This window comes from Ranitomeya variabilis, chromosome 1, assembly GCF_051348905.1.
Source record: "Ranitomeya variabilis isolate aRanVar5 chromosome 1, aRanVar5.hap1, whole genome shotgun sequence".
In the NCBI taxonomy this organism is placed as follows: Eukaryota; Metazoa; Chordata; class Amphibia; order Anura; family Dendrobatidae; genus Ranitomeya; species Ranitomeya variabilis.
Window position 1 is genome coordinate 271,811,546 of NC_135232.1, and position 27,123 is coordinate 271,838,668.

The 27,123-nt window shown below is 43.9% G+C and overlaps 2 protein-coding genes across 5 annotated transcripts in view; one reads left to right on the forward strand and one right to left on the reverse strand.

Annotated features, from left to right (window-relative positions):
* Positions 1-27,123, forward strand: part of RSPH14 (radial spoke head 14 homolog) — a 324,813-nt gene that overhangs the window by 44,418 nt on the left and 253,272 nt on the right. The window lies entirely within an intron of this gene.
* GNAZ (G protein subunit alpha z) overlaps positions 9,633-27,123 on the reverse strand; it is a 211,739-nt gene continuing 194,248 nt past the window's right edge. Inside the window, exon 3 of the mRNA XM_077293790.1 lies at positions 9,633-13,203. Within this exon, the coding sequence (XP_077149905.1) occupies positions 12,859-13,203 (345 nt within the window). The 3' untranslated portion in view covers positions 9,633-12,858. The remainder of the gene's footprint in view (positions 13,204-27,123) is intronic.

Sequence of the window (27,123 nt, forward strand, 5' to 3'; positions counted from 1 at the left end):
TTAATTGTCTCCCTGATTGGCTGCAGCGCTGTTGACGTGATGTCAACGCCACAGCTAATGTCAGGCACCGGGGACAGTGGCGGAGACTCCGCAGGTGACCTCCGCAAGGGGATTACAGCGTGAATTTGCTTTTTTTTTTAGAAAACTGCAGCCAAGGAAGGTATGTAATTGTAAAGCGCTGCGGAATATGTTGGCGCTATATAAATAAAGATTATTATTTTTGAAAGGTTACAACCCTTTTTATGTTTATGGAAATCTGTACTTTCATATAGAAACAGAACTGGTGACAGCAGTAGCACAAGATTGCCTCTAGAGGGCATGATTGCTTGCGATCTGTCCCTGGGTCTTTGGAGACTTGTCTATTCAGTAGCTTCTGACTCATCACATCAGTAATAATATTCAATCTGTTTCTGTGTGATATGGGTGAAAGGTGCAGCGGGGTAAGGGACATACTTTTAAGCATTGAGCATCTCCTAGTTTTGTATCATTCTTAGATGCAAACTTACCGTCAGTCTCATAGATTGTGTGCAGTGGGCGCATTATTATAGCCATATGTATAGTAACAGCGGTATGATGGCATAGAGTGTGTGGCACAAAGGTGCCATCAGATCAGGATAACAGAGACTACTTTGACAAGTCTTTATCTAAAGGTAGGTTCACATGACCGGTGTCTCCACATCCAAGGAAAACAGTCTGATTATTCTCATCAGTTTGATCAGAGCGGCATCACTTTTTCTCCGATGTGTCATTCTGTGAGTCTGCGAAAATTCACTGCCATCTGAGTGCGGTCTGATTTTTTTCACAGACCCATGGACTTGAATTGCCCACTCAGTCTGACACTCGGATCAAAATTGGACTTGTCTCCAATTTTCTCTGTGGACCACCTGGTTCTAGGAAAAAAATGGGACATATGCACAACCCCATAGAATATCCTAGTTACGAGTGCGATCCGTGAAAACCATTGATAGTAGTAGTATGAGCTCTTAGGACACATTCAGATGTTCGTACAAATCCGTCTAGGATTGGACCACAAGGCATGGACTGGCCGTGGGCCTCCCGACCCGAGCATAACAACTTCATAGAAATAAGGAATAGAAAGAGGAACAGGTAAAAAAAAATGGGAGACCTGCGGTCAGTCTGTGCATTGCTGTCCGATCCCAGACCGATTTGTACTGACGTTGAATTTGACCTTCTTAGGCTAGATTAGCAAGGCTGAGCAGGCAGCTATGTAAGCCTGACATGATTGTTTCTGGAAGATAGACTTCATAACACGCCTGCTTTTAACATTTGTATTTTTTTAAGTCACTTTTTTCGTCTTGTGGTATTCATTGTTGCTTTTTTGTGCTAGTTTCCTCAAAGTGGGGCATGCGGTCCATGAATTTTTGTGTATAGTCAAAGTTTTGATTTCGGTCTTTAACCTTTTCTGTAACAATATTTTTGTCAAAACTCCTTGACCAAACCCTCACCGTTGTTGGGCAGCAGTACAAACATAATTGGGAACTGCCTTCAAAATCAGAGTCCAAAACATTTTCATTAGGCCTCATTCAGATGTCAGTGATGTTTATCATTAGTGATGAGCGACCGTGGTCGCGTGCTAGTAGTATCTTCGGCATGCTCGAATCCTACATTCGAGTTGCTGTGGCTATAGGTCTCGCAGCTGTTCAACAGACGTAACAGATGCAGGGATTTGCTATTTGTTAAGCAACCCCTGCATGTGTTACGGCTGTTGAACCCTGCAGCCTGCCATCTAGATGTAGCAGAGCTAGACTCGTCATGGGACAAATGGATTAGCAGCATCTCTTCTGAAGGGTGAGGAATATTTATTTATTTTTTTTTTTTAAACTCTTTTGCAGGTGGGGAATAGGCGAGATCGTAAGTGGTTTAATTAAGATTTATTAGAGGAATCTGTGTCATTCTTTCAGTTAAAGGACTTTATTCTGGGTGTCTGTGTTTTCATACAGTGTGACTATGGGGTTAGTAATGGGGGCGTCTTATTGACACCTCTCCACTACTAACCTTGGGGCTTGATGTCACCTGACAATACAAAGGTGACATCAACCCCTCCAACTATGATCCCACTTGCCACCCCTACAGGGCAAGCGGGAAGAGCAAGGCTAAGTGCCAGAATTGGCGCATCTGATAGATGCGGCTTTTCAGGAGCGGCTGAGAGCTGATGTTTTTAGCCCGGTGGGGGGGGGGCAGTATCCATGGACCCTTCCTAGGCTATTAATATCAGCCCACCGCTGTCTGCATAGCCGTTGCTGGTTATTAATTATAGGGGGACCGTACATGATTTTTTTTAGGGTCCTCCATTTTAATAGCTAGTAAAGGCTAAGTATACAGCTGTGAGCTGATATTAATAGCCTGTGAAGCTCCATGGGTATTACCCCCTTCCCAGGCGATACTCAGCTGCCCCTAGCCGGCGGCTTTCCCTCTGCTGTTTAAGAAAATTACACGGGAACCCACGCCATTTTTTCAGAAAAATAATCTTTTATTAATTAAATGTGTACAGTAAGCTGTACACACACTGCACTAATTGTATTTGTCACTGATGTGTATATATCTACCTATTCATGTGTACTTGCTGTATGTAATCCATCTCTTCTATCCTGTCGGCTCCTGGTCTGATATTACTGTACACGACAGATGAATTGCCAGCTTTTCTTCTGTCTATGTAATATACAGTACAGACCAAAAGTTTGGACACACCTTCTCATTTAAAGATTTTTCTGTATTTTCATGACTATGAAAATTGTACATTCACACTGAAGGAATCAAAACTATGAATTAACACATGTGGAATTATATACTTAACAAAAAAGTGTCAAACAACTGAAATTATGTCTTATATTCTAGGTTCTTCAAAGTAGCCACCTTTTGCTTTAATGACTGCTTTGCACACTCTTGGCATTCTCTTGATGAGCTTCAAGAGGTAGCCACCGGAAATGGTCTTCCAACAATCTTGAAGGAGTTCCCAGAGATGCTTAGCACTTCTTGGCCCTTTTGCCTTCACTCTGTGGTCCAGCTCACCCCAAACCATCTCGATTGGGTTCAGGTCTGGTGACTGTGGAGGCCAGGTCATCTGGCGTAGCACCCCATCACTCTCCTTCTTGGTCAAATAGCCCTTACACAGCCTGGAGGTGTGTTTGGGGTCATTGTCCTGTTGAAAAATAAATGATGGTCCAACTAAACGCAAACCAGATGGAATAGCATGCCGCAGCAAGATGCTGTGGTAGCCATGCTGGTTCAGTATGCCTTCAATTTTGAATAAATCTCCCAACAGTTTCACTAGCAAAGCACCCCCACACCATCTCATTTAAAGATTTTTCTGTATTTTCATGACTGAAAATTGTACATTCACACTGAAGGCATCAAAACTATGAATTAACACATGTGGAATTATATACTTAACAAAAAAGTGAGAAACAACTGAAATTATGTCTTATATTCTAGGTTCTTCAAAGTAGCCAACTTTTGCTTTGATGACTGCTTTGCACACTCTTGGCATTCTCTTGATGAGCTTCAAGAGGTAGTCACCAGGAATGGTTTTCACTTCACAGGTGTGCCCTGTCAGGTTTAATAAGTGGGATTTCTTGCCTTATAAATGGGGTTGGGACCATCAATTGTGTTGTGCAGAAGTTTGGTTCATACACAGCTGTTAGTCCTACTGAATAGACTGTTAGAATTTGTATTATGGCAAGAAAAAAGCAGCTAAGTAAAGAAAAACGAGTGGCCATCATTACTTTAAGAAATGAAGGTCAGTCAGTCCGAAAAATTGGGAAAACTTTGAAAGTGTCCCCAAGTGCCGTGGCAAAAACCATCAAGCGCTACAAAGAAACTGGCTCACATGAGAACCGCCCCAGGAAAGGAAGACCAAGAGTCACCTCTGCTTCTGAGGATAAGTTTATCCGAGTCACCAGCCTCAGAAATCGCAGGTTAACAGCAGCTCAGATTAGAGACCAAGTCAATGCCACAGAGTTCTAGCAGCAGACACATCTCTACAACAACTGTTAGGGCTCCTTCTCACTTGCGAGAAATACGTCCGAGTCTTGCAGGTTAAAACCCTGGTCTGGCGCCGGCACTCCAGAGCGGAGCGTGTAGCTCCATGTATTGCTGTGCGGCCGCACGCTCCGCTCTGGAGTGCCGGTGCCAGGGCAGGGTTTTAACCTGTGAGACTCGGACATATTTCTTGCAAGTGAGAAGGAGCCCTTAAGAAGAGACTTTGTGCAGCAGGCCTTCATAGTAAAATAGCTGCTAGGAAACCACTGCTAAGGACAGGCAACAAGCAGAAGAGACTTGTTTGGGCTAAAGAACACAAGGAATGGACATTAGACCAGTGGAAATCTGTGCTTTGGTCTGATGAGTCCAAATTTGAGATCTTTGGTTCCAACCACCGTGTCTTTATGCGACGCAGAAAAGGTGAACGGATGGACTCTACATGTGTGGTTCCCACCTTGAAGCATGGAGGAGGAGGTGTGATGGTGTGGGGGTGCTTTGCTGGTGACACTGTTGGGGATTTATTCAAAATTGAAGGCATACTGAACCAGCATGGCTACCACAGCATCTTGCAGCGGCATGCTATTCCATCCGGTTTGCGTTTAGTTGGACCATCATTTATTTTTCAACAGGACAATGACCCCAAACACACCTCCAGGCTGTGTAAGGGCTATTTGACCAAGAAGGAGAGTGATGGGGTGCTACGCCAGATGACCTGGCCTCCACAGTCACCAGACCTGAACCCAATCGAGATGGTTTGGTGTGAGCTGGACCGCAGAGTCAAGGCAAAAGGGCCAAGAAGTGCTAAGCATCTCTGGGAACTCCTTCAAGATTGTTGTAAGACCATTCTCGGTGACTACCTCTTGAAGCTTATCAAGAGAATGCCAAGAGTGTGCAAAGCAGTCATCAAAGCAAAAGGTGGCTACTTTGAAGAACCTAGAATATAAGACATAATTTCAGTTGTTTCACACTTTTTTGTTAAGTATATAATTCCACATGTGTTAATTCATAGTTTTGATGCCCTCAGTATGAATGTACAATTTTCATAGTCATGAAAATACAGAAAAATCTTTAAATGAGGTGTGTCCAAACTTTTGGTCTGTACTGTGTATATATATATATATATATATATATATATACATACACACACTGCTCAAAATAATAAAGAACACTTAAGCAACAAAATATAACTCCGAGTAAATCAAACTTCTGTGAAATCAAACTGTCCGCTTAGGAAGCAACACTGATTGACAATCAATTTCACATGCTGTTGTGCAAATGGAATAGACAACAGTGGTTCTGCAGGTGGGGACCACAGACCACATCTCAGTACCAATGCGCTCTGGCTGATGTTTTGGTCACTTTTGAATGTTGGTTGTGCTTTCAAACTCGTGGTAGCATGAGACGGACTCTACAACCCACACAAGTTGCTCAGGTGGTGCAGCTCATCCAGGATGGCACATCAGTGTGAGCTGTGGCAAGAAGGTTTGCTGTGTCTGTCAACGTAGTGTCCAGACGCTGGAGGTGCTACCAGGAAACAGGCCAGTACACCAGTCAAGTAGAGGAACAGCGCTCCATCCAGGTGTAGACCTAATGATGGTCGAAACGTCGCTTCACATTATGGCAGAATGAAGTTCTCTTTTCTACTACACCTGGATGGAGCACTGTTCCTCTACTTGTTTGATTGCTTGGACTATACATGACGGTTCCTTGGATTCGGAACAGGCGCCCCAATATAGTGAGTGCTGTCAGCCTTCTCTTACGTATAGGCCAGTACACCAGGAGACGTGGAGGGGGCCATAGGAGGGCATCAACCCAGCAGCAGGACCGCTATCTCCGCCTTTGTGCGATGAAAAACAGGAGAAGCACTGCCAGAGCCCTGCAAAATGACCTTCATCAGGCCACAAATGTGCATGGGTCTGCACAAACTGTTAGAAACCGACTCCATGAGGATGGTCTGAGTGCCCGACGTCCACAGATGGGGGTTGTGCTCACAGCCCAACACCCTGAAGGACGCTTGGCATTTGCCACAGTACACCAGGATTGGAAAATTCGCCACTGGCGCCCTTTGCTCTTCACAGATGAAAGCAGGTTCACACTGAGCACATGTGACAGACGTGACAGTGTCTGGATATGCCGTGGAGAGCGATCTGCTGCCTGCAAAATCCTTCAGCATGACCAGTTTGGCAGTGGGTCAGTAATGGTGTGGGGTGGCATTTCTTTGGAGGGCCGCACAGCCCTCCATGTGCTCACCAGAGGTAGCCTGACTGCCATTAGGTACTGAGTTGAGATCCTCAGACCCCTTGTGAGACCATATGCTGGTGCGGTTGGCCTTGGGTTCCTCCTAATGCAGGACAATGCGAAGACCTCATGTGGCTGGAATTCCCCAGACCTGAATCCGATTGAGCACATCTGGGACATCATGTCTCGCTCCATCCACCAACATCACGTTGCACCACAGACTGTCCAGGAGTTGGTGGATGCTTTAGTCCAGGTCTGGGAGATCCCTCAGGAGACCATCCGCCGCCTCATCAGTAGCATGCCCAGGCATTGTACAGTAGGGAGGTCATACAGGCACGTGGAGGCCACACACAATACTGAGCATCTTCTCCTTGTCATTAGGCATTTCCACTGAAGTTGGATCAGCCTGTAATTTGATTTTCCACTTTGATTTTGAGTATCATTCCAAATCCACACCTCCATGGGATATTCATTTTGATTGACATTGATAATTATATTTTATTGTTCTGAACACATTCCTCTATGCAATGAATAATAATTTGCAACTGGAGTATTTCATTCAGAGATATCTTGAGCAGTGTATATATATATATATATATATATATATATATATATATATAACAGTATACTTACCGAAACTTTGATTGCATTCTGAGTCTTTCTTAAGATTGTTTACATATCGCCAATATTGCTCACATCTGGATTCTTATGAGCAAATGTAATAAAGTCCATAAAAGTTGCAATACTATAGCTCTGAAGAATTGAGGGGTTCGAAATCAGGAAAGGCCACAATGCTTTCATTTTTCAATGGAGGTCCTAGTGGTCAGACCCACTGTTTAGACAAAGACCTATCCAATTGATATGCCATGAATACTTAAGGTGGAAAGCCTCATTTTAGGGTACCGTTACACTAAACGATTTACCAACGATCACGACCAGCGATACGACCTGGCCGTGATCGTTGGTAAGTCGTTGTGTGGTCGCTGGGGAGCTGTCACACAGACAGCTCTCCAGCGACCAACGATGCCGAAGTCCCCGGGTAACCAAACAGTACATACTCACATTCTGGTGTCCGTCAGGTCCCTCGCTGTCTGCTTCCCGCACTGACTGTGAGTGCCGGCCGTAAAGTAAAAGCAGAGCACAGCGGTGACGTCACCGCTGTGCCCTGCTTTCCGGCCGGCACTCACAGTCAGTGCGGGAAGCAGACGGCGAGGGACCTGACGGACACCGGAATGTGAGTATGTACTGTTTTTTTTTTTTTTACATTTACGATGGTAACCAGGGTAAACAACCGGTTACTAAGCGCGGCCCTGCGCTTAGTAACCCGATGTTTACCCTGGTTACAAGCGAACGCATCGCTGGATCGGTGTCACACACACCGATCCAGCGATGACAGCGGGAGATCCAGCGACGAAATAAAGTTCCAAACGATCTGCTACGACGTACGATTCTCAGCAGGGTCCCTGATCGCTGCTGCGTGTCAGACACAGCGATATCGTATGGATATCGCTGGAACGTCACGGATCGTACCGTCTTAGCGACCAAAGTGCCACTGTGAGACGGTACCCTAAGGTGTTATGGTGACGAGATGAATCAAGTGACAGAAAAGCTGGATGTGATTTAATTTGCCAGAGATATGAGTAGCAGATTTAAGGATTATTCTTAATGAGTAGAGGATTATCCTGTGATGACTGAGCATGCCACAAGCCTGTCACTACGTAAAGAAACACTCCCTATGCACGATATGACAGAATCCAGCAGAGAAGTATTTATTTCTACCTTTGGCCTCATTCAGACTTCTGTTTTCTTTTTTTGCTCATACATGAAAAAAAATGGACCAAATTTTAATCAGTGTTTTGGGTTAGATTGTCAGCAGTATCTCAGTTTTTACCATCAGTGTTTCATTAGCGATTTTCACTCATGGAAAAATAAATTGCCAAGTCTCTCCTGGTGATTTGAAGTTGTATGGTTAAAAAAAAATAAAAAAATCTAAAAAAAATCTGAATTTTCTATTTTGGCCTTTCTGATAAACTTTCATTGATTTTTTTCTTCACTTGGAAACATGCACAGTTTGTATAAATGCAAGTAACGATGACCGATCACCAAGATGGACCCATTGAAGGGTTCCTGAAAAGGCATGGGCATTATGCAGTGAAGCAAATCCCACTAGTTTAATTGGCCAAGTGGGATCATCTTACAAGCTCTAGATCTTATTTAGAAGAATTTTGCCAAGCAGCTTGTCGTTAGATAATCTCAGCCAGTTAGCCAAGAAGAATGAACGTTTGGATATGGCTGTGCACACTTTCTCCTGATCAGATTTCTTGAGGTGCTTATTCACAACACACTTCTCAGGTGAATTCCGCATGAAGAAGCACCAAAAAAGACTCAAAAAAAAAGTGAACATATGCACAGCAATGTCAAAATGACTTGCAAAACATATGTTCGGTCTTTTGTCACTAAAAAGAAGTGATCTGATTATTCTTCAGTATGGATGCCGCCAATACATTACTATGGAATGTAAAACTCTGCCATGACGAAAGATGTCCAAATTGCTGTCAAAGATGTTTCAAAAAAATGCAGGCATTTAAATAAAGGATGCAGTTAAGCTGGCCTCTGAAAAATGCTATGTGCCCATACCCTAACTCTTAGGCATGACCTTTATGGTAGTTGCAAAATTCATATATCAGTAAGATTATCAGAAAGCAGGGCTGTGGAGTCGGTGTCCTTTTGTGGTGGAGTTGGAATAAAGTGGACCAACTCTGACTCCTAAATTATATACCGTAATAAATTGGGTGCAGTAGTAGAATGCAGGATGTGCTGTAAATGTTTTCATAAGAATTCGGAAAGTTATCAAATGTCCTATAAATGTCTGTTTTGTTTCTGATCTAAGCATCTAGGCCAGAGGTGAGGAACCTTTTTTCTGCCAAGGGCCATTTGGATATTTTTACCATCCTTCAGGGGCTGTACAAATTGTGCCCACAAAGTACATCCTGAAGCTGTGCTTGGTTTCAGGGCGTAATCTTTAATTGCATGCCCTTAGTTCTCAGTAGTAAAGCACTGTATGCGCAAGCTCAGAGTAAGAAATTAATGGGCCGGCAGCCATGACAATTCACTTGCCTGCCCAGGTACTGCGGTCCCCAGGAATCTGCCCTGGGGCCGGTTAAAAGGTTGTGGAAGGCCATAAACGGCCCTTGGGCCTGAGTTTCCTCACCCCTGATCTAACTTTTAGGCGAGATGAACCTGCGTTGCACTTTATCTACATGCTCTGTAGGGGGCAGTGCTGTGGGGTCGGGGAAATTGAGGAGTCAGAGGTTTGGCTTACAGACTCCACAGCCCTGTCAGAAACCTACCCCGAAAAACAACCAATTAGCCATCAAGAAGAATGAAACACCAAGTTAACCATTCAGAATCTTTATTTCCCTTTCGCCAGTAGAGATTTCATTCTGAAATTGTAGTGTCATTAGTCTTCAGGGGCGAAGAAGCCTGCAAGGCACCCTGGGCAGTGCCAGGTACCAGGTACATACAGTGTGTTGCAGGCATCATGGACCCTGAGGATATAAGCCCTTGGCAGAGGAGTCATACACTTTTTATAGGGGGGTTGTGTTTTCAGGAGGACACTGTGTGACTTGACTTGAGTTACACATGAAGCTGGAAGGAGAGGAATTTACAGACTAAGTGGATGTGCTTTACACGGTCTCAACTTATTTACACACAGACATCACACAGACATCCAGAGCCAGCAGCCCTACTGCCAGAAAATGGAGAATATCCTTATGTTGGGCCTATGGAATATCACACTTCCAGCTCCCAAAAACCTTGTAAAAAGCAAAAATGTGAAGATATTGTTCATATTGCTCCACTGATGCTTCTTTAAAAATGTACTGCTGTAGTTTAAGGGAAAGAAAAGCCAGGCCTCGCCACAACGTCTTTATTACCATAGAAAGTCTTTGTCTCTCAGTGTAAATACTCAAAAGCTGAAAGCTTCTTTTCATTGCTTTGTATGTTTGTTTGTTTTTTGCAAAATAAATAGCCAGTGTTATATGTTCCAGTGTTTCTTTGCTTTTTTTTTTTTATATATAGCTTTTTTTGTTTCATAACAAACAAAAATAGTCAAGCATGTCTTTAAAATGTCTTAAAAATGTCCCCCTTTTTTTGTTTATGAAAAACAGCATGGGATGTTGCAGAAAAAAAAGAATCTTGACAGCTGTATTTGAGTGGGCAATCTGCTGCTGGAGCCTGTTCCAAGCCGTCCTTGTGTCTTTAGAGGAGATGGTTGGGTTATAAGGATATTACCTCGAAACAAAGCGCCAGAGGACAGGCTCTTCTAGTGCAGATACGGGCATACAAAATAGAGGTTCAGAAATTTAAAAAGAAAATGTCTCCAAAGTGACCAATTCTTTGGATTCTACCTACTGTTGTTCAGATGCAACAGAGAGCAGCTGCTAAACAGGATTCCAATATAGAGGCCCATTTGCCACATTGAAAACGAGAAGGTGAAGACAGGAGAAAGTCCTTCTGGTACATATATTAGCAACTGTAAGGCAGTAAACACTGGGGAGCAATCCTGGCCTAAACCATGAGAAGAACAAACTGTTGGGGAGCTTGGCCTGCTGCGTTTTCACAGCAAGGTCATTTGGCATGCTTTACATTACCAGTCTATAATATAGCTGAATGTTGTATACTGCCTTCCAGAAGACAAAACATTCTGGAGAAATACTATTAATATGGTGTCATCATATCAGTACATATGAGTACTAGTTCCAGAAATATTTCACCTTCTCACCAGCAGCATCTGTGTAATACCATTGATATTCTGAACAAATCAGACGAAGCAGTTAAATCGATGGTTCAAGATTTTCTAAAACTTGTAGGACACAGGGGATCCCCTAAAATTACCATGTGAATTACAGTCCATTGATCCTGGAGTCCCACCGATCTTCGTTACCTACACTGCGGTGACCAAGCTTGGACTTGTCTTGTGACTGCTGTAGCCATTGCCAAAACTAGGTAGTGGGAACGTCGCCGTTGTAGGACAGTTAGACTGGTGAAAGTACTAGAGCTTGTAGGGTTTATTAAAGAGAGAGTCTGTCAGCAAGTTGAAGCAATCAGTGCACTCTTGGAGTGGAAAAACAGTCCAGTGCATCTTTTCACCTACCTTCATTCCTTACTTGTTTTCCATCTATCTCTGCTCTTCGCTGACTCTGTAAAGCAAGAGCTGTCAACCAAAGAAGAGGGAGGCAGACAGAGGGAGAAACAAGAAGGTGATAAAGCGCAGTGACATGTTTGGCCAAACCAAGGGTGCTCCGTGTGACTATAGGAACAGTCATACTGTGCTGACGAGAGTCCCTTTAATCATGCATTGTGTGTTCTAGTACGAGCGCGTGCTCTAGTGCGTTCGTTTGTGTTCCAGTGCGCGCGTGCCTTCGCGTGTGTGTTCTAGTGTGTGTTAGTGTGTGTTCTAGTGTGTGTATGCGTTCGTGCGTGTGTGTGTTCTAGTGCATGCATGCGTTTGTGTGTGTGTGTTCTAGTGTGTGCATGCGTTCGTGTGTGTGTTCTAGTGCGTGCATGCGTTCGTGTGTGTGTGTTCTAGTGTGTGCATGCGTTCGTGTGTGTTCTAGTGCGTGCCTGCGTGTGTGTTCTAGTACATGCGTGTGTGTTCTAGTGTGTGTGTTCTAGTGCGTGCGTGTTTTAGTGCATGTGTGTGTTCTAGTGTGTGCGTGCATTTGTGTGTGTACGTTCTAGTGCGTGCATGCGGGCGTTCTAGCTTTACGTACTGTATATCTGTTAATATGGAAAAAACTGAACTATTGTTGCAGTTCTCCAGCTGCCTTTCGAGTGGTGTATGAAGGAGGAGTAGCCGGTCCAGAAGGATAGTTAAAACAGAGACGTAGGTTCATAATGGTACATCACTTGGGAATGTGGTTGTGAGTGGTTTTGGTTTATCTTGTCCCATCTCTGTATGAAGTAAGGCTACATGAATGAGACAAGCTATTGGCACCTTGATTTGTAGAAAGTTTTAAGCCGCTGCAGCCATATTTGGACCAAAGAAAAAAAGAAATATCTTGTATTGCAGCCATAAAGTTGCAAATGTACAACAATTTTAAATACATATTAAAATATATAACCCTGTGTAGCTTTGGCACATATCGTAGGTGCCAGGCCTAGTTGGAATAATTCATGATTGTTTGATCGGTGCTGGCAATAAAGCATCCTTTCTGACAGAACCTAGTGACATTTGGGACTTCTGCCTCGCTGACATACCTTAGATTCCCATTGGTAGCCAGTAACCTTTTCTCAAACGGAGCTTGTCGCAGGTTTACTACATCGGGCACCAGTCAAGCACAGTAGATCCACGCACACACCACACATACTTGATACAGGGAGCAAATTAAAAAAAAACATTATTTTTCTGGTCTGACACCAGAAAAATCCAGATCACCCTTTCAGTCTGAAGACATCAAGTTTGTGAGGGTGAGGAATTCACTCTGGACTTTCAGTGCTGTATGTGGGGACTTTCTGGATCTGGCCTCACCCCTTGCTTAGTGTTGGCTTTAACCCCTGGCATGTAGTGTCAGGGATAAGGACGTGCCCTATTTACTTCGCAGGCTCCAGGGGAAACACTTAGCACAGTCCAATGTATTTGAGATTGTTCTGGATAATAACATCTGTCACTGCGTCAAACACAAACTGAATGTTGCTGGTGTCCGTAGCGCAGGTGAAGTGTGAATAAATCTCCTTGGTCTCCTTGTTACGATTCAAGTCCTCAAACTGACGCTGGATGTAGACTGCCGCTTCCTCATACGTATTCTGTCCCTTATAGTCGGGAAAGCAGACAGTAAGTGGGATGCGTCGAATCTTCTCAGCTAAGAGGTCCTTCTTGTTAAGGAAGAGGATTAGAGAAGTGTTGATAAACCAATTGTTGTTGCAGATGGAGTCAAACAGGCGAAGGCTTTCTGCCATGCGGCTCTGTATAGAAAAGAAAAGAGAGTTAGCTGTAAGTCATAGATACAGTATAATACCCAGGTATTAACAAATCTTCTGGAGAAGGATTTCCTGAAACATTCTTAAACCACAAGATGAAATTCTGAAGGCAGTTACAGCATTTGCAGGTGCAATAGTTGAATTAGTTACCAACCATACTGTCAAATATGTAGACTCACATTACTGAACAATTTATACTGATAAAACCTCTTTAATAATCTATAGAGCTAGTAATGTGAAATTGGTGACCGATTTGCTTTAAAAAATATGTATAAAATAAACTTAGACCAATTAACAGTGGGGTGCCACAGAGGGTCATTATTGGGCCCTCTTCTTCTTAACATATTTCGAAGATAATACATATTTAGTAGAATTTCAATATTGGAAGAGGATACTAAACTCGTCAAGGCAATAAACAGAGGAGGATAATTTAATATTACAAAAGGATTAATATAATTTGGAGGCCTGGGCAGAGAAACTGCAATTGTTTTAATTTAGATAAATATACGGTCATACACTTGGACTGAAGAAATAAAATGTACAGTTATGTACAAATGGTAGAACACTTAGTAAAACTTTCACTTAAAAAGACTTATGGGTGGGCAGGAAACTCTGCTTTGGTGACCAGTGCCAGCTGCTGCATGGGATGCATTAAAACAGGCATAGATGCTTATGACAAGAACATTGTTTTGCCTCGATAAAGGTCACTAATGTGGCCACACTGCTACACTGGAGCCCAAAATTGTACACAGTATTCTAAAAGGGACGAACTAGAGCCGATGCACGGATATTGAGGGAATGCGTGAACTGAAATTACTGGTTTTCACACCTAAGGTTATTTAGTTTGGAAAAATGAAGGCTTTGGGGCGATTTTATAACAATGTACAAATATGAGGGGACAGTACAGAGATCTTTCTAGTGATCTTTTTACACCTAGGCCTGCAATGACGACATGGGGGCATAGAGGAAAGAAGGTTTAATCACAATCACAGACGCAGATTCTTTACTAAGTATGTTCAGAGAAACTATGGAACTTTCTGCCACATGATGGTTGATTAACAAAAAAACTACAATGAGGGCCTGGATGCCTTTCTCAAAAAATGTAATATTACAGGTTATGGGTACTATATTCTACGATGGGATGTTGATCCAGGGAACTAGTCAGATTGCAGTTTCAGAAGTCGGGATGTCATTTTTTCCCTAATCTGGGGCAATTAGCTTTTGCCTTCCTCTGCATCAACATGTTACGGTATAGGTAGAACTCAATGGACTGGTCTCTTCTTTCAGCCGTAAAACTATGCCACCAAGATATAAATACAAAGAAAAAGAAATAAATCTAAACCATGCCACATACAGCTCTGGCAAAAATTAAGAGACCACTGCAAAAATGTTCAGTTTGTCTGATTTTTCTCTTTATAAGCATCTGTTTGAGTAAAATGTAAATTGTTTTTTTATTTTATAAACTTCTGACAACATGTCTCCGAATTTCCAAGCAATACATTTTTGTATTTTTTTTCTGAAAAGGAGAAATGGTCAAAATGAAAAAAACAAAAAAAACAAAACAGTGCTTTCAGAACTCAAATAATGCAAAGAAAACACGTTCATAATCATTTAGAAACAACAATACTAATGTTTTAACTCAGGAAGAGTTCAGAAATCAATTATTTTGTGGAATAACCGTGATTTTTAATTACAGCTTTCATGCGTCTTGGCATGCTTTCCACCAGTCTTTCACACTGGTTCTGGCATAAAAATGTAAGACGTTCTTTGTTTGATGGCTTCCGACTATCCATCATCCTCTTGATTACATTCTAGAGGTTTTCAATGGGGTTCAGGTCTGGAGATTGGGCTGCCCATGACAGGGTTTTGATGTGGTGGACTCTTAATTTTTGCCAGAGCTGTAAGAGTTCAAATAGGGTAACTTGACCCCCTACTATTGCCATCAGTTGCCTCTTCTGCTCCTCTGCACTGACTTGTTCACAATGGGGAGGAGTACAACAAGGAGCTGCTGCATATACCTCTATGGGAGACATAGAAACAGCTGAGCGCTTGCCATGGGGTTGGCCAAGAATATGTAATATTGCTAGAGTATATACCTGCTGTGAATAGAAAACCCCCGTACGGATCACATCCTGTATTTGTTTATTCAGATCAGTTTGCGTTTTAGAGAACAAGGGCCTGGGCAGAAATCCCATTTTACAGACACTTCCGTGTCCTTGTCACCGATGCCCAGGTGGCTCCCTGCTCCTGCTAGATAATTAACAAGCCAATAGCAGCGATAAGCGAGAGTATGCTGCCGGTGACTGAGCCCACTGTGTACACGCACATTCAAGTAATGTCACGGATCCCCCCAGGTAACATTACAGCCACCACAATTTAATTAATCTCGCAGACTTTGTGTGAAGAATTAGCATGCATATGGCTCCAATATGGCTCGCTAACCTAGAAATATTATCCAGATAGTTTTACAATAAACTGTGCTTTACATATGCGATCGCTCAGCAAGCAAGATTAATAAATGTCTCATACAGAATTAATCATTCTAATAGTGTAATTTAATTTATCCAGTAGCGTAATTTATTAATACGGACGCTTGGGCTAATAAAACTCCAGGATGCACTCAGATTGTTAATTACTTAGTTAATTAGTCATGCTGCGGCCCTACCTAATACAGTCACGTGCATCAAAAAAGGGCACATAGACTTCTGACCGGTTGTGTGTAGAGAGTAACAGTAACGACGCCCTCGTTCCGGCTCTCATAGACTTACATTAAAAAGTGGCTCATTCTAGCAAACAATGGAGCAATCTGACAGGTCACAAACTGCTGGAGACTGCCTGGGGTGGCGCCGATAACAGAAGAAAAAGGCAGCTGGTGATATAAGATGGGGGAAAGGGAACTCAGATTAGTTGCACCACTCCAGCGCTGCAACAAAAAAACAAAACAAGAAAACACTGGAGTGGTGCTTTCCATTGTCAGTCTCTCTACTGAACATTGCAGGTTTGTTGTTCTTTTACTTAACCACAAACTAATTAATTAGGGGCCACATATGGAATAAAAAGAATGGCTCCTCATTATTATTATTATTATTATTATTTATTGTTATAGCGCCATTTATTCCATGGCGCTTTACAAGTGAGGAGGGGTATACATAATAACAAGTACAATAATCTTGAACAATACAAGTCATAACTGGTACAGTAGGAGAGAGGACCCTGCCCGCGAAGGCTCACAATCTACAAATATCCCAGAACAGCACCGTTCCAGTAATGTTGACGCCACCATTCTTGGAGGGTGACGGGACGATGCAACTCCTGAGCGGCCAGATGCAGCTCATCAATATTCCTTCAGGGCAGACGTCCACACATGCACATGACACAACAATGTCACGTCACTGTCCGGGAACAGTGGTGCGGACATCACTGAACAGCACCAGGCAATTATCCAATGTTTTTATCAGGGCTGTGGAATCGGAGTCGTGGAGTCAGTCGGAGCCCATTTTGGTGGAGTCAGAGGTTTGGCTTACCGACTCCACAGCCCTGGTTTTTATTGCACATGGAGTCCTAAATTGATTAAGCTAAAACCATGTTCACGCATTTTTGCAGTGTTTTTTTCCCCGAAGCAAAACCTACTCTGTTGACATTAAAAACAAAACACAGATTTTGCTGCTTTTTTGGTGCTGATTACATGTTTGAATTGTCTACAATACATGCGGCAAAGCCTGTTTGTTGTATTTTTTCCCCACCTTCTTATTGCTTTCTATGGTTAAAAAAAGGTGCAAAAATTGACATGCCCTGGATATCAAAAACACTGCAGTACCGTACAAGTCAGGAAACAAAACAAGAGTAAGCCTAAAAGCTAGGAGATTCAGAATCCTCAGGCAATGTGCACACGTCAGGATTTCTTGCAGAAATTTCCTGAGCAAAACCGGACATTTTCTGCAAGAAATCCGCATGCGTTTTTTTCGTGGTTTTTTTTTTTTTCCCCCGGAGCTTCCCAATGCAATAATATAGTGGGAAATCAGCAAAAAAAAATCCGCAAAATGAATGAACATGCTGCGTTTTTTAACGCGATGCGTTTTTTTCGCGGAAACAAACACAACATGTGCAAAAAAATTGCGGAATGCATTATAAATGATGGGATGCATATGTATGCGTTTTTATAGCGAAAAATCTGCAACGTGTCCACACAGCCTTACAGCTTTTCAGGAGGCAGAATAAAAAAAAAGGCTATGTTCACATGCAGCGGTTTTTGTAGTGTTAATTGTTTTCTCCCCAAGATCAGTTTTGATATTCCACAAATAAATGGTATATAGAGCTTTAAATGCTAACACTACATAATTCTAGGCATGTGATGGTTTAAAAGGGTTCTCTGGGAATAGAAAAAGAAAAAGGAAATGTCATTATAAAAAGGTTCCTTATTTATATTTAACCCTTTCATGACTGAGTGATTTTCATTTTTTTGTTGTTGCGCTTTCGTTCTTTGTAGCCTGTCTTCTTATTTTACGGGGTTTGCTTTATTGTGGTACGAGTTATGGTTTAGAAAAGCAGCATTAATTTTAATATAGAATGTACTGGTAAATGTGAACAAAAACTCCGAAGTGAAGTAAAATCATTAACACCCCTCCACCCCCTCTGCAATTCCACCATTGTTTTTCAGATCTTATTTTTGCAATGTTCATTGTGCCCTAAAAGTGACCGGGAGATAGGATTGTACTGGCCAATGCGTTTACGACAATATCAAATTTGTAAACATTCTTTTTTTCATTTAAATTTTAAGCAGTGAAAAGAATTCAGAAAAATGTCATTTTTTTGTGTTTTGAACTGACACATTTTACTAGCTTTTTATTGCATTTATTTATTTTTTTATGAGGTGCAGGGTTCAGAAAAAAAAAAATGCAATTTTGCCATTTCAACTTTTACCTTTTGGAGTCAATTTTATAATTTGGACTTTTTCAGACGCAACACTAACAAACATTTATTTTTTATGTCTTTTAAAAAGGAAAAAAGGTGAATTCGAAATTTTATATATTTTTTTAAATATTTTTTAAAATGTGTTTTCTTTACTTTATCTTTTATTCGCTGTGGGACTCTGATCACTTGTCTTACATACCGCATACCATGTTAGTGTATAGATAAATTCATGGTGTCCTATGAAGGCCAGCCAAGTGCTGGACTACCTAGGAGTACCTTCATAGCAATCACCCAATGGCAATGGCAGCCCCCCGGCACCCTGTGAGGAACAGAAAGTAGGAGACAACATTATCTTTTAACACCAACTCAAAGAGTATGTCTCCACGATTAGGAGACCGATTTGGCAATGTGCTGTGCACGCTGTAAGAATTCAGAAGTCAGTCTGCAGTCAGTGATGTAGTGACTGGAGACTATCATTAGAGGTCCAGAGGAGTCCATGTGATTTGCATGCTTCATGCAACATTCTAACGACGTTCCTGGACTCATTCAGCTCACTTGTATAGAGCGAGGCCAAGCAAGTCTAGACGGCACGTGACTGTATGTGTACAAATCGCATACTTGTGGTCATGCTCTCGCAGGCAATACTAGAGAATCCTGACAGTGTGCAGTGCACACACTGAAAGGATTCAGGAGTCTGCAGTCACAGACTGACTGCAGACTTTCATCAGCAGACCGGACAACCCCTTTAAGGCCATTCCGATCTACGTAACCTATTAGCCTAGAGGAGCAGTGTAGAGGATGGCATTTAAAATGAGCGCTCGTTGTGCATTCCGCTCTAGCCATGCCACCTCAGGCATGGTTACCCACACAGGGAGGCACACTGATGTTGTACCCACACCCCTCGCAAAGGCTTAATTACTAGAATAGCACTGATCATGCACCTGACTTGTCAAGTGCCAATCTCAGCACTAACCAAAAGAATAAGGGCCAGAATAAAGGCCACAGGGAGAGCATGAGGCTGAGCTTCTGCAGCCACAGAACACTGCGGATTCCTTGCAGTAAATACATTGGAAAGATGCTGATGACCAAGGGAAGAAGGGTTTTGGATTATAGTCACTTGTCCTGGAAAACTAACAATGTTTAGTCCTACTGAATACAAGCAGAGGGGATAGGATCCTGCTGTAACTGGTTAGGAAGAGTGGACATAACTGACTTCTTGGAAAACATACAGAGGAATTCTTTATATATATATATATATATATATATATATATATATATATATATATATATATATATATATATATATATATATATATATATACACATATATATATATACACTAGCTGTTTCCAGCCAGCTAACGCTCGGCACGCTCATTGCTATCTAATTAACGCTGCTGGTGATTATGCAATTAAATGTACGTTTACCTTGGCTGAAGTGGTTGAATTACATAGAAAGGAAGTGCTGTGTGTGGTAATGTGGGGGGGAGGAGCTTCGTGTGGTAATGTGTGGGGATGGAGCCTCGTGTGGTAATGTGGGGGGGGGCGGGATTATGTGTGGTAATGTGGCGGGGGGGCGGGATTATGTGTGGTAATGTGGCGGGGGGGCGGGATTATGTGTGGTAATGTGGTGGGGGAGCGGGATTCTGTGGTAATGTGGTGGGGGGCGGGATTGTGTGGTGGTGGAGGGGCGGGATTATGTGTGGCAATGTGGTGGGCGGTGGGATTATGTGTGGTGATGTGGTGGAGGGGCGGGATTATGTGTGGTAATGTGGTGGGGGACGGGATTATCTGTGGTGATGTGGTGGGGGGGCCGGGATTATTTGTGGTAATGTGGTGGGGGGCAGGGTTATGTGTGGTGGAGGGGCGGGATTGTGTGGTAATGTGGTGGGGGGCGGGATTATCTGTGGTGATGTGGTGGGGGCGGGATTATTTGTGGTAATGTGGTGGGGGGCAGGGTTATGTGTGGTGGAGGGGCGGGATTGTATGGTAATGTGGTGGGGGGCGGGATTATTTGTGGTAATGTGGTGGGGGGTGGGATTATGTGTGGTGATGTGGTGGAGGGGCGGGATTATGTGGTAATGTGGTGGGGGGCGGGATTGTGTGTGGTGATGTGGTGGGGGCGGGATTGTGTGGTGATGTGGTGGGGGTGGGATTATGTGTGGTGATGTAGTGGGGGTGGGATTATGTGGTGATTAGATGGGGGCGGGATTATGTGTGGTGGGGGCGGGATTATGTGTGGTAATGTGGTGGGGGGGCGGGATTATGTGTGGTAATGTGGTGGGGGCGGGATTATCTGTGGTAATGTTGGGGGTCGGGATTATGTGTGGTGATGTGGGGGGCAGGATTATGTGTGGTAATGCGGTGGGGGGCGGGATTATGTGTGGTAATGCGGTGGCGGGCGTGATTATGTGTGGTGATGCGGTGGGGGGCGGGATTGTGTGGTGATGTGGGGGGCGGGATTATGTGTAGTGATGTGGGGGGCGGGATTGTGTGGTAATGGGGTGGGGGGGCGGGATTATGTGTGGTGATGTGTTGGGGCGCGGGATTATATGTGATGTGTTAGGGGGCGGGATTATGCGTGGTGATGTGTTAGGGGGCGGGATTATGCGTGGTGATGTGTTGGGGGCGGGATTATGTGTGGTGATGTGGGGGGGCGGGATTATGTGTGGTGATGTGGTGGGTGGGCGGGATTATGTGTGATGTGTTGGGGGTGAGATTATGTGTGGTGATGTGTTGGGGGGCGGGATTATGCGTGGTGATGTGTTTGGCGGGATTATGTGGTGTTGTGGTGGGATTATGCGTGGTGATGTGTTTGGTGGCAGGATTATGTGTGGGGGTGGGATTATGTGTGGTGATGTGTTGGGGGGCGGGATTATGTGTGATGTGGGCGGGATTATGTGTGGTGATGTGTTGGGGGCGGTATTATGCGTGGTGATGTGTTGGGGCCAGGATTATGTGTGGTGATGTGGTGGGGGGGCGGGATTATGTGTGGTTATGTGGTGGGTGGGATTATGTGTGGTGATGTGTTGGGGGCGGGATTATGTGTGGTGATGTGTTGGGGGCGGGATTATGCGCGGTGATGTGTTTGGTGGAGGGATTATGTGGTGTTGTGGTGGGGGGGCGGGATTATGTGTGGTGATGTGTTGGGGTGGGATTATGTGTGGTGATGTGGGCGGGCAGGATTATGCGTGGTGATGTGTTTGGTGGCAGGCTTATGCGTGGTGATGTGTTTAGTGGCAGGATTATGCGTGGTGATGTGGGGGGCGGGATTATGTGTGGTGATGTGGTGGGGTCGGGATTATGTGTGGTGATGTGGTGGGGGGCGGGATTATGTGTGGTGATGTGGGCGGGATTATGTGTGGTGATGTGTTGGGGGTGGGATTATGTGTGGTGATGTGTTGGGGGGGCGGGATTATGCGTGGTGATGTGTTTGGTGGCGGGATTATGTGTGGTGATGTGGGGGGGCGGGATTATGTGTGGTGATGTGGTGGGCGGGATTATGTGTGGTGATGTGGTGGGCGGGATTATGTGTGGTGATGTGGTGGGGCGGGATTATGTGTGGTGATGTGGTGGGGGGGCGGGATTATGTGTGGTGATGTGGTGGGGGGGCGGGATTGTGTGTGGTGATGTGGTGCGGATTGTGTGTGGTAATGTGTGTGGTAATGTGGGGGGGCGGGACTGTGTGGTAATGCGGTGGGGGCAGGATTGTGTGGTAATGGGGTGGGGGCGGGATTATGTGTGGTGATGTGGTGGGTGGAGCTACTGTGCAGGGGGCGGGATTAGCGAGTGTGATGTGGTGGGGGGCGGGATTGTGTGTGGTGATGTGGTGGGGGGCGGGATTATGTGTGGTGATGTGGTGGGCCGGCGGGATTGTGTGGTGATGTGGTGGGGGACGGGATTATGTGTGGTGATGTGGTGGGCAGGATTATGTGTGGTAATGGGGTGGGGGGCGGGCTCATGTGTGGTAATGGGGTGGGGGGTGGGATTATGTGTGGTAATGGGGTGCGGGGTGGGATTATGTGTAGTAATGGGGTGGGGGGCGGGATTATGTCTGGTTATGTGGTGGGGGCGGGATTGTGTGTGGTAATGGGGTGGGGGGGCGGGATTGTGTGTGGTAATGGGGTGGGGGGGCGGGATTGTGTGTGGTAATGGGGTGGGGGGCGGGATTGTGTGTGGTAATGGGGTGGGGGGGCGGGATTGTGTGCGGTAATGGGGTGGGGGGGCGGTATTGTGTGTGGTAATGGGGTGGGGGGGCGGTATTGTGTGTGGTAATGGGGTGGGGGGCGGGATTCTGTGTGGTGATGAGGTGGGGCGGAGCTACTGTGCAGGGGGTGGGATTAGCGAGTAATCACGATGCCGGATTTACTCAATTGGGGCGTGAAACAGCACAGCTCCAACTGTATAGAGGCCACAGCAGGTTACTGCAGATCGACATCTATTCATTTGAATAGGAGCCAATTTGCTGTACCTGGCCATGACCACTATACAGTTGACGGAGCTCTGTACTGTGCATCTCCGCAACTGATGACATCCAGCTGCCATCGGGAACAGCTGAGCAGCAGGGGTTGCCAGGTGTTTTACCCCCACCTTATATTGATGGCCTATCCTTAGGATAGATCATCTATACTAAAATACCGAACAACCCCTTTAAGCATGCCATACATTAGGAATATTAACTGGCCATTTTTCTAACAGGTCGTTAATTTTTAGATTGGAAAAGCTAGTCTAGTCTTCCATTGATGAGATACAGATCCTCAGCATAAACAACTTTTCAACTACAGCACCTGACAATGACCCCCAAAAAAACATGGCAGATTGGCTTGTCGACAGATATCTCAGGGCATCTGTCAAAACCAATAATGTAAGAAAAAATCACTGATGGTTACCAGAAAATGGTCTAAATCAGCCTTTTTGGCCATCCTAATGTAACGCGTATAGTGGTGGAACCACTGTGCCGTGGACCGAAGAGAGCATGGCGGTGCATTATTAGGCGAACACCTGACTCTTCGCTAGAGCCCCTGAAGGTGAGGTTAGACTTGGCTCCAGATGGGAGCCAGGTACTACTCCATGACAGACCTTGGACATATGGCAGCTGACCCTCAAAGGGGCAGGTAGTTGGATTGGCCAGGAATGGATGGACCTTGACAAGTACAGGCAGGTGCAGACAGGTACAGGTGGTATACAGACTGGCATTGCAGGTATACAGGTTAGGACAGCAGATGACGCTGGTATACAGACAAGCAGATACTGAAAGGCACAGGTAAGAAGGAGCAGGCTCAAGTGGGTACTGGTAAGTACTAACAGACAGTGGACCTGAGAAACAGTAAGTGTTCAGACTAACTGACTTAACACGTTGCTCAAGCACCTCCCAACAGGTGGAGGTGCCTTAAATCAGTGTCTCCCAGCCATTGGCTGGGGACACTTTTGGACGGTGCACACGATCTCTTTAAGACCTAAACACCTTAAATGCAGTGCCAAGCATGCGCAGACCCCAGGAAGCAGCAGGAGGAGGAGGAAGACACGCAGGACAAGGGCTGGGCCAGGACGGTCAGTGAGTCGGTGTCCTTGTCGGGGGAGGGGAGAGTGGGAAACGTGCAGGGAAACAGACGCTACACCTAAAAATTGCTAGTGACCATTTCAAAAAGGAATGTTGCTGTTGATTTTTTTTTTAGGTGAGTGTGGGGGAGGGGGCATATTCTTTGATTAGGTTTCCTTTTATTCCAGAACTGTGGTTTTTAGACACATTTCTAGGAGATTGCTGTTTGTGTTAACCCTGATAATGACAATTATTACTAATTTTCTTTCTATGCAGATGCCAATTAGTCCCAAAGAAATGCCTGTTACATATTTGCTTGTCATTTCTACACAATTTGTGTAGGACGGAGGAACGTGGCTACTTCTATGAGCGACGGAATTCAGACTAGTCACTAGTTTTAGGAATTAGGTAAAAAAAAATTAATTGTGAATAATTACATTATCTTTAATGAAGAATATTAAAAATTTAATTGACAAATAAGCTTGTTGTCCTTTGTCCTGTAAGGATTAAGTAGCCTCTCTGTGTAGCTGCTATTTTATGCCATTTGTCTGTACGTTTTATAGATCTGCAGTTCGTTGTTCTCATTATTAACCAACCCAATCAGTGGGGTTCAACAGCGTACAAAGCAACAGCGGAGAGACGCTCGCCGAGACAGCCATGTTGGTGGTAACCATGGGAATAGCAACAGGCAGGACCACATGAGGGAAACATGTCTTGATTGTTCCCAGCTGAATACCTCACTTGGGTCGCAATGTAAAAATTTTAATTAGCCCATACACCAAAATTAATTAACGAGAGGCAAGTGAACTCTATAGGCCTAAAGGAAAGGGGGACAGAATGGAGCGAGGGGAGGAGGAGGGAAGCAGCCATATGCAGCATGGGGATAAGTGATGCTTTTCCAGTCACTCTTCAACTGCTTTGCTTTTGGCAAGAAGTTCATAGACAGTAGCTGGATTTCTTGTGAACATGCACGCGTGCCCAATTGGTTGATGTGGGGTGCGGATACCGCCCTCCTGCAACATTGTCATGTACCCCCATATTAATTAGCACATAAACCAGAAAGAAATACCATTATTTTAGGCCAACGAAAGGGAAGCCAGCTCACCGTGGACAAATGAAGTCCAGAATGAACAGACACACATGCTGATCACTGTGTGGATGCAAAGTGGCTAACAGGGCTTCCAGATAAATATCCAACTTTATTGTGTCATTAATATTCTTTATCAAGAACAGTGTTCCTTTTTTTTTTCTATCCCCCTTTTTTTGTTTCATTTGGCATGGCATTTTAATGACAAAATAAAAATTGAATATGTTGTCAGAAGTTGGAATGCCCTCCTTGCCACTTTGTAAGCTTTTAGGCTGCCTGTGGGTGAATGGCTTGGGTAAACGGAATACTGGTGGGACACCCACTTAACAAGGGATGAATTCCACCCAAGTATTAACCACTTCAGTACCAGAGAAAAAATATTGAGCCGGCTCGATTAATTTTCATGGCTTACGGACACAGCCCCCATTGAAATCAATGGGGCCGTAAAAACAACGGAAGCTTGCCCAGTGTGTTGGTATTGCGGTACACCGTGAAGAACATATAGGCGGAACGAACGCCGTATTTTTACTAGACACTCCCATGTACTTCCTGTTTATCACTTTGAAGGCCTGCAGAGACACGAGATGGACCTATTCCAAACCAGAAAAACGGCGATCCGAGAAGATTTTTGCAGTTCGTTTTTGTGACAAACCGTGAAAATTACAGCAATACGGCCCGCAAAAAACACGACAAGTGTAAAAGAAGCATAATACATATTTTAGTCTGCTTAGTTCCTCCTGGGCCCTATACTATGCCTTTGGAGATATTGATGTGTATAAATAGGAAAAAGATGACCCGGCTGTTTATAACCACAATAATATGGCTCTATTTAGATATGAAATTGCCGTAGCCTAAGGTGGGTGGCGTATAGTTATCTTGATAAACAAACGATGCAATATATAAACTAAACCAGTGTTAATCAGAACTGAGCATATCCTTTTATTAGGAACCAGTGAAATCAACAGAACACTTCATGCCCAGTATTCATGAATGATGGTAATTATCATTGAGTCATTAAAGGTCACTGACTCATGGAGTAACATTCTTTTTCTAGCAAGCAAAGGCAGATATAAAGATTTACATGGGCATAGATGCCTACCCATATATATTTATAGTTCTTCCAATAAAAGTAATATATATATATATATATATATATATATATATATATATATATACACACACTATGTTCCAAATTATTATGCAAATGACATTTTTCTCGGATTTTCCTAAATGGTCAGTGTAAATGACAGTCAGTCTAATAAAAGTCATCACCCGTTAGATTATACATCGAATTTTATTGAAGAAACCTCCAATGATAACAGCATAATCTCCAAAATGAATAAAAGCTCAAAATGCACTGTTCCAAATTATTAGGCACAGTAGAATTTCTAAACATTTGATACGTTTTAAAGAACTGAAAATGCTCATTTGTGGAATTTGCAGCATTAGGAGGTCACATTCACTGAACAAAAAAGCTATTTAACTCCAAAACATCCTAACCGGCCAAGTTACATGTTAACATAGGACCCTTCTTTGATATCACCTTCACAATTCTTGCATCCATTAAACTTGTGAGTTTTTGGAGAGTTTCTGCTTGTATTTCTTTACATGAAGTCAGAATAGCCTCCTAGAGCTGCTGTTTTGATGTGAACTGCCTCCCACCCTCATAGATCCTTTGTTTGATGATACTCCAAAGGTTCTCTATAGGGTTGAGGTCAGGGGAAGATGGTGGCCACACCATGAGTTTATCTCCTTTTATGCCCATAGCAGCCAATGACTCAGAGGTATTCTTTGCAGCATGAGATGGGGCATTGTCAGCATGAAGATGATTTTGCTCCTGAAGGCACGTTTCTGCTTTTTAGACCATAGAAGAAAGTTGTCAGTCAGAAACTCTATATACTTTGCAGAGGTCATTTTCACACCTTCAGGAACCTTAAAGGGCCTTACCAGCTGTTTCCCATGATTCTGGCCCAAAACATGACTCCTCCACCTCCTCGCTGATGTTACAGCCTTGTTGGGACATGGTGGCCATCCACCAACCATCCACTACTCCATCCATCTGGACCATCCAGGGTTGCTCAACACTTATCAGTAAACAAGACTGTTTGGAAATTAGTCTTCATGTATGTGTGGGCCCAATACAACCATTTCTGCTTGTGAACACTGTTTAAGGGTGGCCGAATAGTAGGTTTATGCACCACAGCAAGCCTTTGAAGGAGCCTACACCTTGAGGTTCGAGGGACTCCAGAGGCACCAGCAGCTTCAAATATCTGTTTGCTGCTTTGTAATGGCTTTTTAGCAGCTGCTCTCTTAATCCAATGAACTTGTCTGGCAGAAATCTTCCTCATTATGCCTTTATCAGCACAAAC